We start from the raw sequence: 15448 nt of genomic DNA, 5'->3' as shown, positions 1-15448 counted from the left end.
AGGGAAATGGAACAGCATGTGCAAAGGCCCTGAGTCGAGAAAGTTTTTGACACATTTGAGGAATTTAAAGAAAACCAGTGGAGCTGAAATATAGAAGGTAGGGTGCAAGATCTCGGGAGATGCGGCTGCAGAGGTCCCAAGTGGTTCGAGACCGCGAGAGTCAAGTTAAAGATTGTGGATTTTATACTCAGAGCATTAGAAAATTATTGAGGGTTTTAAGAAGGACATTTTAGGAAGGATGTAATTAGATCTGTATTAAAAGATTCTTGTGCTGCTCTGTGAAGAATGGAGAATAGAATGTAATGGGATAAGAACAATGGTGATGTCTCCTACAGCATTCCAAGGGACCTGCCACTTGGACAGGGCAGTGGCAGTGGGCACAGAGAAAAGAGATGTACCTGTGGCACACTTCAGTACTAAGACGCCCTCTGTGTGGAGAGGGCAGCTGAAGGATGGTTCTCAGGTTTAAGACATGATTAACCGGGTAGATAGTGGAACCTTTTTCTAGGACAGGAGACAATGAAGGAGTGACAGGCTTGGGACCAGATGTGACCAAAGCTCTTTTCAAGACATTTTAGGCTTAAAATCCCAAGTGGAGATATAAGGTAAGCAGTTTAATACATGAGCATAAAGTCCCAAAGAGAGACTACCATTCGCATTATATTTGGAGTGTTTTAGTCTGCTTACCTGCATGGATCTTATTCTCTGGGATGTTGGGAAAGAGTCAGAGCTTTTCCTGTGACTGCATTCTCTAGGGGATGTAGAAATGTTTCTTTTAGGCTCTTATGAAACTCAAAATCCTGTGCAAAGACTGCCGATTCACTCCTAACACATGCAAAAGATTTCCAAGATGGTAGCTTGCTTTGTAGTCCACATCTGCAAGTGATTGGGCAGCCTGGCTTTCCAATTTGGTGTAGGCTACAAGCAGAAACAAATGCGTAGTGTTGGTTTTTATTCACCCTTTGAATGCTTAAAGCTAATATTGGCCACTTTTGACTACCATCAAAGGTTAAGTAACCAAGTGATCTTATATTGCAGATGACATCGATAATGCTTCTAATCAAATTGCTAGTAGCATCTAGGGCAAGGAAGCAAACTCAAAAATCAGTATGTTCTTCATATTTTTATTGTAGAATAAATTATGTATTTGTTGAGAAAGGCCATTTGCTTTTTATTTTATTTACTTTTATTTATTTTTTATTTTATTTAAAAAATTTTTTTATTAGTTTCAAGTATGCAGTACATTATGAGACATTTATATAGTTTATAAAATGATTGCCCTAATTGCTCCTTCTCTACTCTGGTTTTCCACCTAGCCAATATATTAATGCTAACCGAATTCTCTATGCTGTGCTCCCCATCCCTGTGACCATCTCTCAACTACTAATTTGTACTTCTTTAACCCTTCACCCCATTCTCCCAGCTCCCCAACCTCCCATATCCTCTATCCATCACCAAATTGTCCTCTATATTTGTGAGTCGGTTTTTTATTAGTTTGTTCTTTTTGTTCCTTAGATTCTGCATATAAGTGAAATCATATGTTATTTATCTCTGTCTGACTTATTGCACTGAGCATAATAACCTCTAGGTCCATCCATGTCGTTGCAAATGGTAGGATTTCATTTTTCATAATGGCTAAGTAATATTCCATTGTATATATGAAATAGTTGTCTGTTGATGGGCATTTAGGTTGCTTCCATATCTTGGCTATTGTAAATTGTGCTGCCATGAACATAGGGGTGCATAGATCTTTACGAATTATTGTTTTGGTTTTCTTTGGATAAATACCCAGAAGTGCAATTGCTGGGTCAAAACTTATATCATTTTAACTTTTTGAGAAACATCCAGACTGTTTTCCATAGCAGCTATACCAATTTGTAATCCCACCAACAATGTATGAGAGTTCCTTTTTCTCCACATCTTCGCCAACTCTTGTTCTTCGATTTAATGATGATAGCCATTCTGACAGGTGTCAGGCGATATCTCATTGTGGTTTTAATTTGCATTTATTTGATGATTAGTGACCTTGAACATCTTTTCATATGTCTGTTGGCCATCTGTATTTCCTCTTTGGAGAAGTACTTGTTCAGGTCTTCTGCCCATTTTTTTAATTGGATTGTTTGCTTTTTTTGTCATTGAGTTGTATGAGTTCTTTATATATTTTAGATATTAACCTCTCATCAGATGTATCATTAGCAAATATCTTCTCCGAATCAGTCGGTTGTCTTTTTGTTTTGTTGATAGTTTCTTTTGCTATATAAAAAAAAAACTTTTAGTTTGATGCAGTCCCATTTGTTTCTTTTTACTTTCGTTTCCCTTGCCTAGGAAGATATATCCGAAAAGAAATTACTGTTGGTAATATCAGAGAGTTTACAGCCTATGTTTTCTCTAGAAGTTTTATGGTTTTGGGTCTTACATTTAAGTCTTTAATCCATTTTGAGTCTATTTTTGAATACAGTATAAGAAGGTAGACCATTAGTTTTTTAAAAGAAGTATGTGTTGTGAATATCCTGAAGAACATGCTCAAACATACAAAATTTGCCTGGAAAGTTGAAAAAAAAAATATCTTTGGTGAATTTTTAAATGACTTTTCTTTGTTAAGGCCATTCTTAGGATTCCTACGCATAGCATTCTGCAGGGCAATTTCAAGAAGCCATTTTTTTATTCATCTCTTTAGGGTTGGTGGTGAGGATGAGGCCTATGCTCTGGTAGAATTTACAAGTTGGTCCCCCCAAAATGGTGTAGAATTCGTCTAAGACATTTCCAGGTTGTGGGATGCCACGGGATTTTCTTCCTTTTCTTAAAGTTGTTCCTGTTCTCAGCCCGCTCTCCCTGAAGTACCCAGTCACTTGAGATAAAGGTTTGTTTAAATTAGCATTGGGGGTGCATTTTCTCATGACGCTTTTGTTGTCACTGAATTCTTAGTTTTTCTGGCACGAATTTTTTTAAGTGATAAGAGTTTGCATTTTGTGCTTGGGTATTGTGTGTGTTTGTATGTGTCTATAATTTCTTTCAAAATTTCAGGTTTCAAAACTGCTATTTCGTAAAACATTTTCATGAGCCTTAAAGTGCAAAAGCCATTATCTGCTTACTGTCTGAAAGAACCGCCTGATGTCTGCTGCTCTGTTTCAGGAATTCTGACAAGGGTGTGGAGGTTGCCTTCCTTGGCACTCGCACGGGCCTCTCGAGAATCAACCTATTCGTTGGGGCTGAGCAGCTCACCAATCAGTAAGTGGAAGGGGTCCATCGTGGGGCCCAGTGAAATCCTGAGGTGGGAAATTCAAAAAGAAGCTTATTTCATTCCTGATTCTATCACTGATAGAAACAAAATTCAGGCCACCCCAGGCCTGTTGACATTTTCCTCTCTCTTCTACCATGGGGGCCCAAGCATGTGTGTTCACCTGCCTGTTGGCCCTTCCACAATCCTTTGTTCGTCAGTCTTATTGGCTTCTGCCCACTGTTCTGGCAGCGTCTCCCATCCTAGTGAATCGTCTCAGAACTCGAGATGGCGCAGCTGCTGTGGGGTGGGGCAGCCAGAGGGGAGACAAATCACCTCCTGACAAATGGCTTCAGGGGGTTCAGCTGCTCTGCTGAGGAGTTCCTGCCTGTCCAAGAATCAGTGTTTCCAGTCTGGTATTTATTTGTCTGTGTATGTTTTGATAAACCTCTGTGCCTCTGCGCTGATCCTGAAGGCCTGCAGAGCCCCATACCCAGGAGTGGGAAGTCTGGTGTTATTCAAGTGTGACTATGTTTCCTCGTGCTTCCAAAGAGACCCAGATAGACAGTGGGCAGGGTGTCACTGAGTCCAGTACCCAGATGCCCTTTAATCTATTGCTCAGTCCTATGTCTTCAGAGAGCCACAGGTGCCTTAAGTCTTCAAATCGGTGTTTGTCCAGAGCTGGTGTGAGTCTGGGAAGTCTTTTCTGAGGCCATTAAGAAGTTTTCTCAATTTCTTTTCTCTGAAGCAAGAGGCATTATTAGGCCGGAGAAAAATGGATTTAGAGATTCAGAAAGTTTGCTAAGTATGTGAGTGTTTGGGGAGCGGGGTTCAGAAATTGCCAGAGACCTCACGCACCTGACCTTTGGAGTACCTGGCAGTGAATAACCAAGCCACAGGGCGGCTGGCAGTTTGAAGGGCCCAAACCAGGAGATGCTCTTTTCCATCAAGCCCAGTTCTGCGGCGCTCTTGCCCCTGTTAGATGAAGCGCTGACACCACAAGATGATCTCATAAAAGCAAATCTGGTTATGGCAGGTCAATAGATTTTTAGCTGTTTCGTGGACTTGCTTTTAATTCCTATTTTTGAGGACTCTTTCTCAGCATCTCTGATTTGTCATTTAGGAAGCTAACTACAGTTGTGACTTGATTTTTTTTTTTTTAAGCCATCTTTTGCCCTTTACTCTTGAACAATTGTTTTTCCAGCGGGTAAGTTCTTAGGAAGGAACAGAGGCACACATTGTCCTCTCCCTTTTGGAGCCAGAGAGGCAGAGGGAGACACAGAGATAGTCTGATGCTCAAAGAGGAGTGCTGTTGTTTGTTTTGAGATTAAAACAAACAAATAAGAAAAACAACCACCACACAACGTGGCATCTTGTTTGTCTGATATGTCATGACAGTTGAAAAAGGACAAGACCACACCCAGGCTGCTGGGATGTCACCTAACTTAGCTCATTCATTGCCTTCACTCTGTGCATCTGAAAAATTGGGGTAACTATCTCTGACTCATTGTGAGGATCAAAAAAGCTATAGATACAAAACTGCTGTGGGAAGCTAGGAATACCTACAACTATGAGTTCTCTGTGATATTGCAGTGACTTGGAGTGAGTACTCATAGATATCTGGATGGATGAATGATTTGTCTTCAAGAAACATATATTATTGATTCATATAGAGGCATCTTGAATTCTATTTTCTTCAGGTGTTTGACCTGCCTATCCCCTCTAATCAAATAGTATTCACTGAGACCCAACTCATTGGATATACTCTATTAGCTAGGGCTAGAGAGGTTTTAGAATTTCTTTTTGTTTTTTTTTAAGAAGTCATACAAGGAAGAGTTCAAAGTATTGGAGGGAGTACTAGATAATACAAGTTTCTACCCCAGAGGTAACTTGTACTATCATCAGCCTCCTATTCTGAGATTCCATCTCCTATTCCCACCACCTGCTTTTGGAAGTATTTCAATTATAGTTCATGGCCTCTGTAGCCTGTCATCATCCCCAGTATTAATATATCCTGAACCTACAGTATGGCCTCTTAGATCGCATGTAGCACACACATAGCATTCAATGATGTCAGCCTCCGTGGTATGGTTACTGTTCTCCCTCTCCCCCACAACTCTAAGTTTAAGCGATGAGCATTTCACAGCTTCCATTTAAATCACAGAGAATGAAAGAAACTCCTGGGCTTTAAGAATCCCATATATTTACTTGAGCCCTTTTCAGTTTACGTAGCCCTTCACATGTGGTGCTATACAATTTCTGATAGTATTCTGTTAAGTATAGTATTATTATTCTCATTTTGTAGATGATTAAGTGGGGCTCAGATACTCAGCAGTTGATCCAAGTAACTCATCTGAGGTCATTCAGCTCTGCTTAAAACCTAGACCTGTCTCACATACCACAACAGCCCCTTATTATACAGAAGAAAGCTTTTTTCTTACCAGAAAGGATCTATTTTCCTGAAGAACATTTTCAGAGATTCTGTAGAATCAGGTCTCTCCTTCTTTCTTCCTTTTGAATCACTACTTGGTAGTTGTCAGGGACCCTTAAGGTTTCCTAGCAACCAGATCCTCTCACATTAATACTGGAGCTAATGGAGATTAAGCGCTGTGGGCTCCTGCTTGCTGCCCTGGATGCCAGTATGGTCTGGTTGTAGGCAGCAGGCACTAGCCATCCAGATGCACAGTATCCCAGACCTATCTTCTGCCATCCCCAAAAGATGAATGTTTCCATCAGTCTAAGTGAGGACACCCTCAAACCTAACCAAGCTATTGTCTCACCTACTGTAACTGAAAAAGGGACATGTAAAGCAACAGTAACTGCTGCATGAGAAAGACATATGGTCATACACCTCTGACCACTGACAGAAGTGATATGAGTGAAAATATCATATCTATGCCCATGGCCTAGTGTAGAAAGCAGCAATTCATTCCACATAAGGCTGGGCATCAGAGTCTACTTCACACATCTGCCAAGTCAGGTTTATGAAGAATCTCATGCCTAAAAAAAATGAGAAAGCTCACATTTCAATATTTGTGAAACCTCATGATTTTAAGACCAGGAAACATGACTGCTGAATACAGCAATGCCAGGAGGAGCTGGTCTGTGCTGTCAATCCTGGCAGTCCTGATGTCCAGCATCACAAATAGCACAGGGATGTCTGCCTCCCCTCAGCCTTGTTCATGGCTCCAAAGCTGGTTTTCTGATTGAGAACAGAGTGCTTTTGCCAACATAAAAAAGATAAGATTATAATGTCTAAAGTGTCTTCCTCTTGGTGAGAACCAGTAAACAAGTACAGGCCGCAAGGTCAGACCCTTTTGGGTCTACTACACCCAGGTACAGTAGCATAAAATTTCATATGGTCATTAACAGAATGAAGCCTTTACCCAGGATGGTGGCCATACCGATAAAGAATTTGAAAGAACTGAGAAATATTATTTAGAGAAGACATAACAAATTGTCTTTAATACTTGAGGAGCTCTTATATGGATATGAGATTTGATTTCTTCTATGATCATTAATCATACATTGAGTGCCTGATGAGTGCTAGGCCATGGGAATGTCAAGAAAAATTAGGTATCTGCCCTTAGAGAGGGATTAGGACATGCCAGTGCAACTTACAGGGGCCCATATTTCAGTGCTAACTAAGAACTTTGGCCTGTGATAGCATGGGCTGCCTCTCAAAGGAGTGAGCCTTGCATCTTTGGAAGGTATCAAGGGATCACTGGTTGGCCATACCCTAAAACTACAGAATGCTTTCCTGAACTGGTTGCCAAGTTCAAGTAGTTTATAATAACCAACTAGTTATAGTTTAGCATGTAAATTTGACCATGGTGAAACAATATAGAATATCTGTGTATTTCTCTTCATGGTCTCTGTGATCTAACTCCATGCTACAAACTGCTGGATTAAAAACGGTGCCATTTTTGGTTCAGCTAGTGGCCTTTTCCTTATATACACATTGTCCCCTGATTAGTTTTCCTTCCTAAAAGATCTCTGCAGAATGTGGACTAATCAGACAGTCATTTCCTCTCCTGAGTTGTACATATCAGTCAAGACAAAGCACTCAGATGCTAGAGAGTAAACATGATTCTTTGGAGGTAAGTCAAGCCAACAAGCACTCATGGGGACTTCAGTAAGTTTAAGATTCCATGGAAGGACGCAAAAACTCCTTTGTGAACAAAAACTCCTTTCCTCAAAGATATTGGGAGGCTTAGGATGGAGGCATGACAATTGTGCAGATAAGGACAAGGAAAAGGAAGGCTGGGTGAGAGTGACCAAGGCTGTGGGGCCCCAACATGGGGCAAGAACTTGTGTGTGTCTCTGTGGATTTGTTTGGTAGGTGGTATTTGAGGCACACCTTGAAATGAACATGATTTTGACAGGAAAGAGCAGGGAGGGGGGCGTGCACAGCCTTCTGGATAGAGAGAACCACTGTGGGCAGTAGGTAGGGAGGCAGGAGACTGAGATTTACAGAGGAGACCTGGGAGCAGTCCTGTTTGGCTGGAGAGTAGGGAGGGGAGGGAATAAGGGAGCAAAGATCCCCACATGGGCCCACTTTACCTCCTTTATACTTTTTCTAAGAAGAGTGAGATCTCCTTCAGAAGTTGATCCTTCCAAGTGTATGTGTCCAGAAAGGCAAAGCTTTCTGACTCCCTTTGGTCTTCTGATATGATTGCTGGAGGCTTTTTATGCTTGCTTCAGACACTAAGAAAATTAGTTCCCAGAAATACTAGGAAAAATCTTTTCTCCCACTGGGAGTCTGGCTTCTGGGGCTCTGCAGGATATTTCTGAGTAATCTGGAGTGCACAACGTCACACACATCCTCTCTGAAAAAGGCAGCTTGGGGCTCTAAAGGCCAACACTCTTTTTATCCAGCAAAGACTGTTGTCATGCACCTGTATCCGGCTTTTCCTTGCTGAGTGGTGCCATGTTCTTCTTATTCCTTTCCATTTCAAGGGACTTCCTGAAAGCTGGAGACAAGGAGAACATTTTTAATGCAGACCATTTCCCTCTCTGGTACCGAAGAGCTGCTGAGCAAATTCCAGGGAGCTTCGTCTACTCGATCCCCTTCAGCACAGGTGGGCATCCTTGTTGGAGGTGGTGCTCTGTCTGCCTGGTCCTCCTGGCCTGGGCATTGAATGTAGAGTATGGAGGAGTTGCCTGAATGCTACAGGGAGCCAAATTCAGCTCTGAAAGCCAATGCTGAATATCGGTCCAGTGCTGAACCAGTGACCTGTTCCATAAGTGTAACAGCCCAAAATAAAATGAAGGTTTTCCTCAACCAGATTGTGCAAAGGGCATTTTAGAAAGCAGGACTCTTATTTTGTACCATGTGGAATTTGAATACAGACTTCTCAGATTTTTTTAATGTTGTCATGGCCATACTTAGGTAAAGTTCAGACAGGTATAACATCCTATACCAGAACCTTCGACAAATCACATCACTTTGGAGGCCCACAATTTCCCAACAGAACTGAACTGATTAGAAAATCAACATGCAAGTGTAAGGACTAAGAGTTTGTAGAGCCTTGTCCCCTCCTGACAGAAGGCTGCAATGACCAATGGGAGGCATGTAGTCAATGATTTTTTCAGTCCTTAGATTTACGATATAAAAAATAAATAAGGTCACCTCCCTCCAAAAAATAACTATATACTGTCTTATTTCAACTAGTTTTAGAAGCAAACCAAGCTAGAAATGCTTTGTGATTGTCTTCTAGTTTTCCTTGTCTCAAGCACCCGATATCGTTGGTGCTCATTCTATGTATGGCTCTGTACCTGTTTGTTGTAGAAACTTTGGAGATGAATAAGACCTAGTTCTGTAAACCTGGAATTCTCTGGACATTTCATTCTATAATGTTTTACATCAAGGCCTTTTGTATTAGTCTCCTACAAGCATCCCTAAGTCAGCTCTAATGGAGGCTCTCTGGTGCTTAATGTCAAAGCCCCCTCCCAGAGTCTTGGCACTTTCTCATTTCCATAAAAGAAAACACCTTCGGAAAAACTGCTTTCGAAATCTGCAGAAGAATGTTGACAAGAATTGTCTAATAATTAGTCAAATGGACTCACTAAGAAGAGGCTCCCTCATTAATGAAGATACCAAGAAAAGGTGAATGTTATTGTAGAAATTCCCTTGCTAGGTAGGATTTTCAACAATATTATCAATCAGATTCCTTTTAGCACTGGGATTCTTAAGTCTGTTCCCCTTCACTGATAGGCCTATGTGACCCACATCCATACACATGTGTGTTATCAAACATAAATTTCCCAATGACTAGAGCTCTTTTTGTTGTTGTTGTTGTTGTTGTTGTTGTTGTTGTTATCTGTATCACACTTTATTGCTGAAAATATCAACTAAGACAATGGACTTTCTCATTATGCTTCAGACTTATCAATAATAATGTCTTCTTTTAGCATGCAATCTCATGATACTTTCTTTTTCATAGTCCTCTAAAGAAAAGAAAAATAGAGCCTAGTTTGCTAGATCTGGACTGGGGTCATTAAGTTATCCTTTTGTGACAGGGTGGTTTTTGCCCAAAACTGGACAGGGAGATGGAGCTCTGGGAGATGCAAGTATCCTCCCAAAGTGGTGTGATGATATGACGATATTGATGACAATGATAGTAGTATTAGTATGTGTGTGTGACATTGTTGTTGTGTATTATTGTTAGTAGTGATGGCCCGCCCATATCGGTTTGCTCTTACCAATTCACCATTTTTCACTGCAAAAAATTATATGGGAAAAAATGGGATCTAATTAATTCAGGCTGTGTGGCCTGTTCGTTTTTGGCAACCATTGGGGTTTCATTGACCTTTTCAGTGGAAGTCTCCCTCATGAAGAAAAAATTTACCTTTTCATAATAAATTATGCGGATGACATAATATCTTAAGAGATTTCATGGCCCCTTTACATTTCAGGGAAAAAATGTTAAAAATCACCAAGTACAACTGTTGCGGTGGGGCTCTCTCTCGTTTTTTTCTACTGTGTGTCGAATACCTATACACACTGGAAAAGAAGCTGGTTTTCATTACTGCTTAGACTTGGGCCAGGAGAAAGTTTTTAATTGGTTGGGTCATAAGTGTATTTGAATTCAGGTCTGCCTTCTCCCTGCTTCTCAATTCAAGTGATTCCATTTAACACACATTCATTGAACACCTTATAGAAGGTAGGCACTGGACTAACAGTTATTAACTATGGTCATTAAGAATTCGCTCTCAGTGTCTTCTAATTCATGAGTATTGGAACTATCGTTAGTAATTGAAAATCTCTTAATATTAATGCCATATTGTTAGCACGTTAATAAGAATTTGGAGGAAGGATTACATTCCGGCTCTATCCCTGGTTAGAATGCTTTTGCTAAGCAAAACTGGGCTTGAAATTAGAATTTTATAAGTCAGTAAAGTTTTCACCAATAAATCAAAGCTAGAGTTCTCAACTCCTCATAAAATAATTTTGAAACTTTATCTCATGCAGCTCTCTATGGCTGTATTTAGACAGGCAATAATAAATGTGATTATCAATGCAAGTAAACACTGAAATTAGTAACCACAAATTAGAAAAAAGATGGAGTCCCTCCATGGTGGTCAATAATTTTGATTAGAAAAGGCTGGATGTTCCTCAGTGGAGGCGGTTCTAACTCGATGCACTTTCTTTCACCTGAAAGGACTGGCCAACCCAGCATCTGTGGCCTGACAGAGTCGGCCAGCTCTGTCTTCTGGGAGGCGAGCCCCAGCACCATCTGCAGAAGTAATGACCGTGAGCCAATATGACAACCCTCTTAGCACCTGCACTCTGACACCATCTCCATTTATGGTTTTTCTTCTTACAGGAGCAGTCAACAAAAGCAATGTGGTGACAGCGAGTACTTCCATCCAGCTCCTGGATGAACGGAAATCTCCTGTGGTGGCAGGTAAACAGTGAATTTCACTTGATGAATACAAAGTAAGTGTGGCATCCACTTATCTGGCCAGTGAATTACTTCTATGTACCAGAATGTTGGTTTTTGAAAGGGGAAAATTTTTAAGTTACTCCGTCTTCAGCGTTCTGTCATCTCTACCAGTCCAAGGCTCTAACCACTGGTTACATTTGATGTGAAAACAGAAATCTCCCCCAGCACTTTTATTTTTGCACTCTGAGCCAGTAAGAAATTGTTGGTCTGTGCAGAGGAGAATTTCTCAGCAATGGGTAGCATGCTCATTTAGAGTAAGCTCTAGATCTCCCACTGCTGCATCATTAGGTTAACAGTGGGCATACAAGGAAATTATGGGCTTGCTTTAGGCAAATACTAGCTGAGAGTCTGAGATTTGCATCACCCTTAGTCCTCCTGAGGAATTGGAGTTAAATGTATCTGCAAGTGCCAGTTTGGGACGAGGAGAAAGCCAAAACTTTTTATGATGGAGAATCTTGAATTGTCAAAGAAATTCTGTTTCTGGCTTTTCCCACCTCTCTCACTCTCAAGAGTGTCAGGATAATGCCTCTGTCTGGCTAGGGGCTTTCCCTGGTGGTGTTTGACCTAAAGGGCCAGAAACTGCCACAAGCCCTCCTTGGAAGACAGCTGCTGAGAAAAACGAAACCTAAAAGCATGTCTGGCACATCATCTATGTCTGATAAAAAATTGCCATATCCACTAGTCGATGGATGGGTGAGACCTTCCAAGCAGCACCCTGATATTGGCTAGATTTACCAACGGGAGTCATTTTGTTTTGGAGCAGCCTTCCTCAATAAGTTGTACTGGAGGGTGACTTTGAACATCAACTTTTGTGTCTTCTCAAATGTTTGTGGGAAGGAAGGCAAACAGGGTAGACATATTTGAAGTGGTTGGCTAGGAAGCACTGGGTTTTCTTCCCCACTTTATTTCTGACTTAGCCTATACATTATAATTGTATTAGCAGGGTTTGAAAGATATGGGGACAGTTGCCTTGGTTTTTCTGGGTTATTGGGTAGGGTAAGGAAACAGTCATCTGTATCTGACCCGAAGCTCATCTTGAACTAGGCAGCCTGTAACTAATCAGCCAGGAGATAAGGACTCTGAGAATTCATGGCTGCCGTCTTCAAATTTTGTCACTTAGAGTCTCGTGTTCCTTGGGGAAGGTAGGAGACAGGATCATTATTTAACTCAGCAAGATTTATTTGTGCTTAAAGGAAGTCAGACTTGCTTACCTCCAGGCTGATCCAGCCCACTAGTTCTGGAGGCGTGTTATCTCTCTGGAGCTGGTGCCACATGCAACAGCTATTAAAGACATGGGCTCCCCAAAGCTGTCTGTTTGAAATTTCTTTTTAAAAGCTTTTTCTTGGGTTTCTCATTTAGCCATCACAAAGGATGCTCTATGTTGACCTTAAGAGTACTGTGCCCATCCAAGCCATTTCTATCCAAGTTTATAAACTATACTCAAGTATTTCCAATGCCTCATCTTTCATAAATGTCTGTGGCTGAGTATGGGTGAAACATGGACTTAGCCTGGCTACTCTGCATCCAGTCTGGAGAACATGAATTTTCCAAGGGGTTTGCTAGTCTGCTGTTGAGTAGGCAGATGTGGCCCCCGTTGAGTTGGTGGAAGAGACATCCTCCTGTTTACTGCTATTTAGTATGTGTCAGCTGGTCCCCATTTTCAGAAGATAATGACAGAGCAAGATAAAGAAGCAAGGTTATCTGAGGAATTATATTTAGTTCTTACCCCTTAAAACTGGTGATTATTAACCTTCCTTTTTATAGTGTATTTGGTAGACATAAGATAAAATAGATTTGCTCGGTTTGATCTTGAAGACTGCCATGGATGCAGCATCGTGAAGGAAGTGACCTCCAGAAGATCCTTCTGTCTCCAAAGGCAGAGCGGCCTCTTCAGCAAGTCCCCCAGGTTTCGCTGATCTGACTCACTCATCATGTCACTCTGTGATTAGGTTCCGCAATTTTCTTATGCACGTTTTCCTCAAATTAAGTAGACATGGTTTCCTACTCTAAAATTTAAAAAGCCCATTTTAATTTGGGGAAGAAGCCTTGTTTTGGCAGATAAATATGGAACATGTGAGCAGGCTTGTCCCCTACCAGTCTACCTTCAGCAGCAGATGGGACACAACCAACTGCCAGTAATATGGGGTTTCAATGAAATCCTTGTGTTAAGTTAAGTTAAAATTTATCTGAAAGGAAAGGTGTACAACTTTGCAATCAATTATCTCAGACTATTTTGAAAGGCCTACACAGCTCCCAGGCATGGTCGGGTATTCTCATGTTCGTTGGCTACATGTGTCTGTTTGGAGTAGAAAGGGTTTCTTGTTTTGTTTTTTTGTTTGATTCTTCTTTCTTTCTTTTTTCTTTTCTTTTTTTAAACAAAAACATTTAGATACTCATCTGTCAATGACATCTTTGAAGAAAAGGCGGTCAAACCGGGCAGGATTCCATTTCTGTGTCAGCCTCAGGGCACAAATGGGCCCCATCCATCTTCTTGGCCTATGACATTGCTTACAGTCCTTCTCTTGAGGAAGCTGCCAGCTCTCCAGCTGCCACCAGTGTGCTGAGTTTTCTTAATTGCTTTCTCACTGCAAAGGAAGAAGTGGTAGGACTTTCTCTTTGACCTACCAAGTCTCTCCAGAGCCCTTGAATCTTCTCTGTGTGTCAGGCCCCTAATCCATTTTTCTGTTGTTATTGGAAACACAAACCTTGGACTGTAAGGTCCACATAGATTTGTCACTCACTCTTTAACTTGCTAAATGTGTGGTTTGGGGTCTCTGAAGGTCAATCTAAAATAAGATTGGGATCATTACCTTTCTCATCTTACTCTGGGTTGACGTGGGGATAAAATGAGAAAACAAACAAGAAAATACCTGAATATGAAGAAGTATAAAAATGCTAGGATTTGGGGTGACCCATTTTTATCTTCAAGTTGGCAGAATATCTAGTCATTCATTTATTCAATAAATATTTCCTGACCTCTTGCATTTACCAGGCATGCTCGTTATAAATTAATAACCAGGCCTGTAATCGGCGTACCTTTCCTTGCCCCAGAGACTGCAAAATAGCAGTTATTTTCAAAGCCATGTCTACACAGGGCAAGTGAATTAAAAAGCTGAACAAATATCTTGAAGGTCCTAGAGGTCAAAGACTTTGTTCTTTTCATCTTCTGTCCCTCACAGCATAACCCAATGGAGTACCTGAAGCATAGTGACTCAGTCCTCAATAAGAATTCTATAAATTGAGTTGAACTTGTAGAAACCTGTTTTGTCCTTATTTAGCTATTATTGACTTGAGTACCATAAATTACCTAGCTAATGGTATTAATTCTTCACTTTACTCTCAATGGAGAGACAAGGCCCTAGTAACCAAGAGTCACAGCACTGATTCTACCACACTAGAATGGAAATGACCTGGAGAAGAAAAGAAATGCTCAGGGGCTAGAAATTGAGCCAAGTTAGAAGTTGTAACCATGCAGGGAACTTCCTTCCTCTTTTCCTTGGAGTGTTTGTCCGACCTCCTTATTCTCCGTCTAGACTTTCCCTCTGACAAATATAAAACCTAATCTCAATTTTTGTTAAAATCCAAATTTCTGGATTTTTAAAATCATAGATCGTAAATTCTGAATTATTTGCATTTGCTTTAAAATGTACTTTTGAGCATATCGAAATCTAAAATCTCTCCTAAAAATATTCCATTTTGATTTCTTAAATAAATTATAGGCTCTCTAAAGGCAAGAATTGTCCCAGTTATCTTTTTATTCCCAGTGCTAAGGACGAGGGCTGACATGTGGTAAATTTGTCAAAAATATTGACTGAATAAATAACTTGAAGAAGATGGGATTCATTTTCACCTCCTTTATGTAGACACATAAGCTTGCAAAATTTACTGTCCAGACCATGGGAGCACAGTAATTGACAAAAACACTACAAGAGGCACTCAGCCAATAAAACTCCACCCCACACCATAGTGATATGATACAGACCAATATGGGTATTTTAAGGAATAAAAAAAACTATTTAGTGTCCCATTCTAATGGCAACTGTGTTGGTCTGGTAGTTATCTCTGTGTCAGCAGATGTCTTTTGTGAAGTCCAAGTGTAAAATGTGATGCTTACAATAATTAATCTGATCAGCAACAGAAAGACATAAATTATAGATATTAGAGGCATTAAATTCTTTAATTTTTTTTTGTTTTTCAATTACAGTTGACATTCAATATTATATTAGTTTCAGGTATATGGCATAGTGGTTAGACATTTATATAACTTACAAAGTGATCTCCC

The 15448-nt window shown here is 40.5% G+C and overlaps 1 protein-coding gene across 4 annotated transcripts in view; it reads left to right on the top strand.

The window, feature by feature from the left end:
- The window catches only part of CACNA2D3 (calcium voltage-gated channel auxiliary subunit alpha2delta 3), a 793860-nt gene that overhangs the window by 633904 nt on the left and 144508 nt on the right, over positions 1 to 15448 (top strand). For all 4 annotated transcript variants that reach the window (XM_039867421.1, XM_039867422.1, XM_039867424.1 and 1 more), the window contains 3 exons: positions 3133 to 3228; positions 8177 to 8298; positions 11047 to 11127. In XM_039867421.1, coding sequence (XP_039723355.1) covers positions 3133 to 3228; positions 8177 to 8298; positions 11047 to 11127 — 299 coding nt within the window. The remainder of the gene's footprint in view (positions 1 to 3132; positions 3229 to 8176; positions 8299 to 11046; positions 11128 to 15448) is intronic.

Source organism: Pteropus medius, unplaced genomic scaffold (genome assembly GCF_902729225.1).
Source record: "Pteropus medius unplaced genomic scaffold, Ma_sr-lr_union100, whole genome shotgun sequence".
Classification (NCBI taxonomy): Eukaryota; Metazoa; Chordata; class Mammalia; order Chiroptera; family Pteropodidae; genus Pteropus; species Pteropus medius.
Note: the sequence above shows the minus strand (reverse complement) of the source record. Positions and strands in the feature narration are given on the sequence as shown.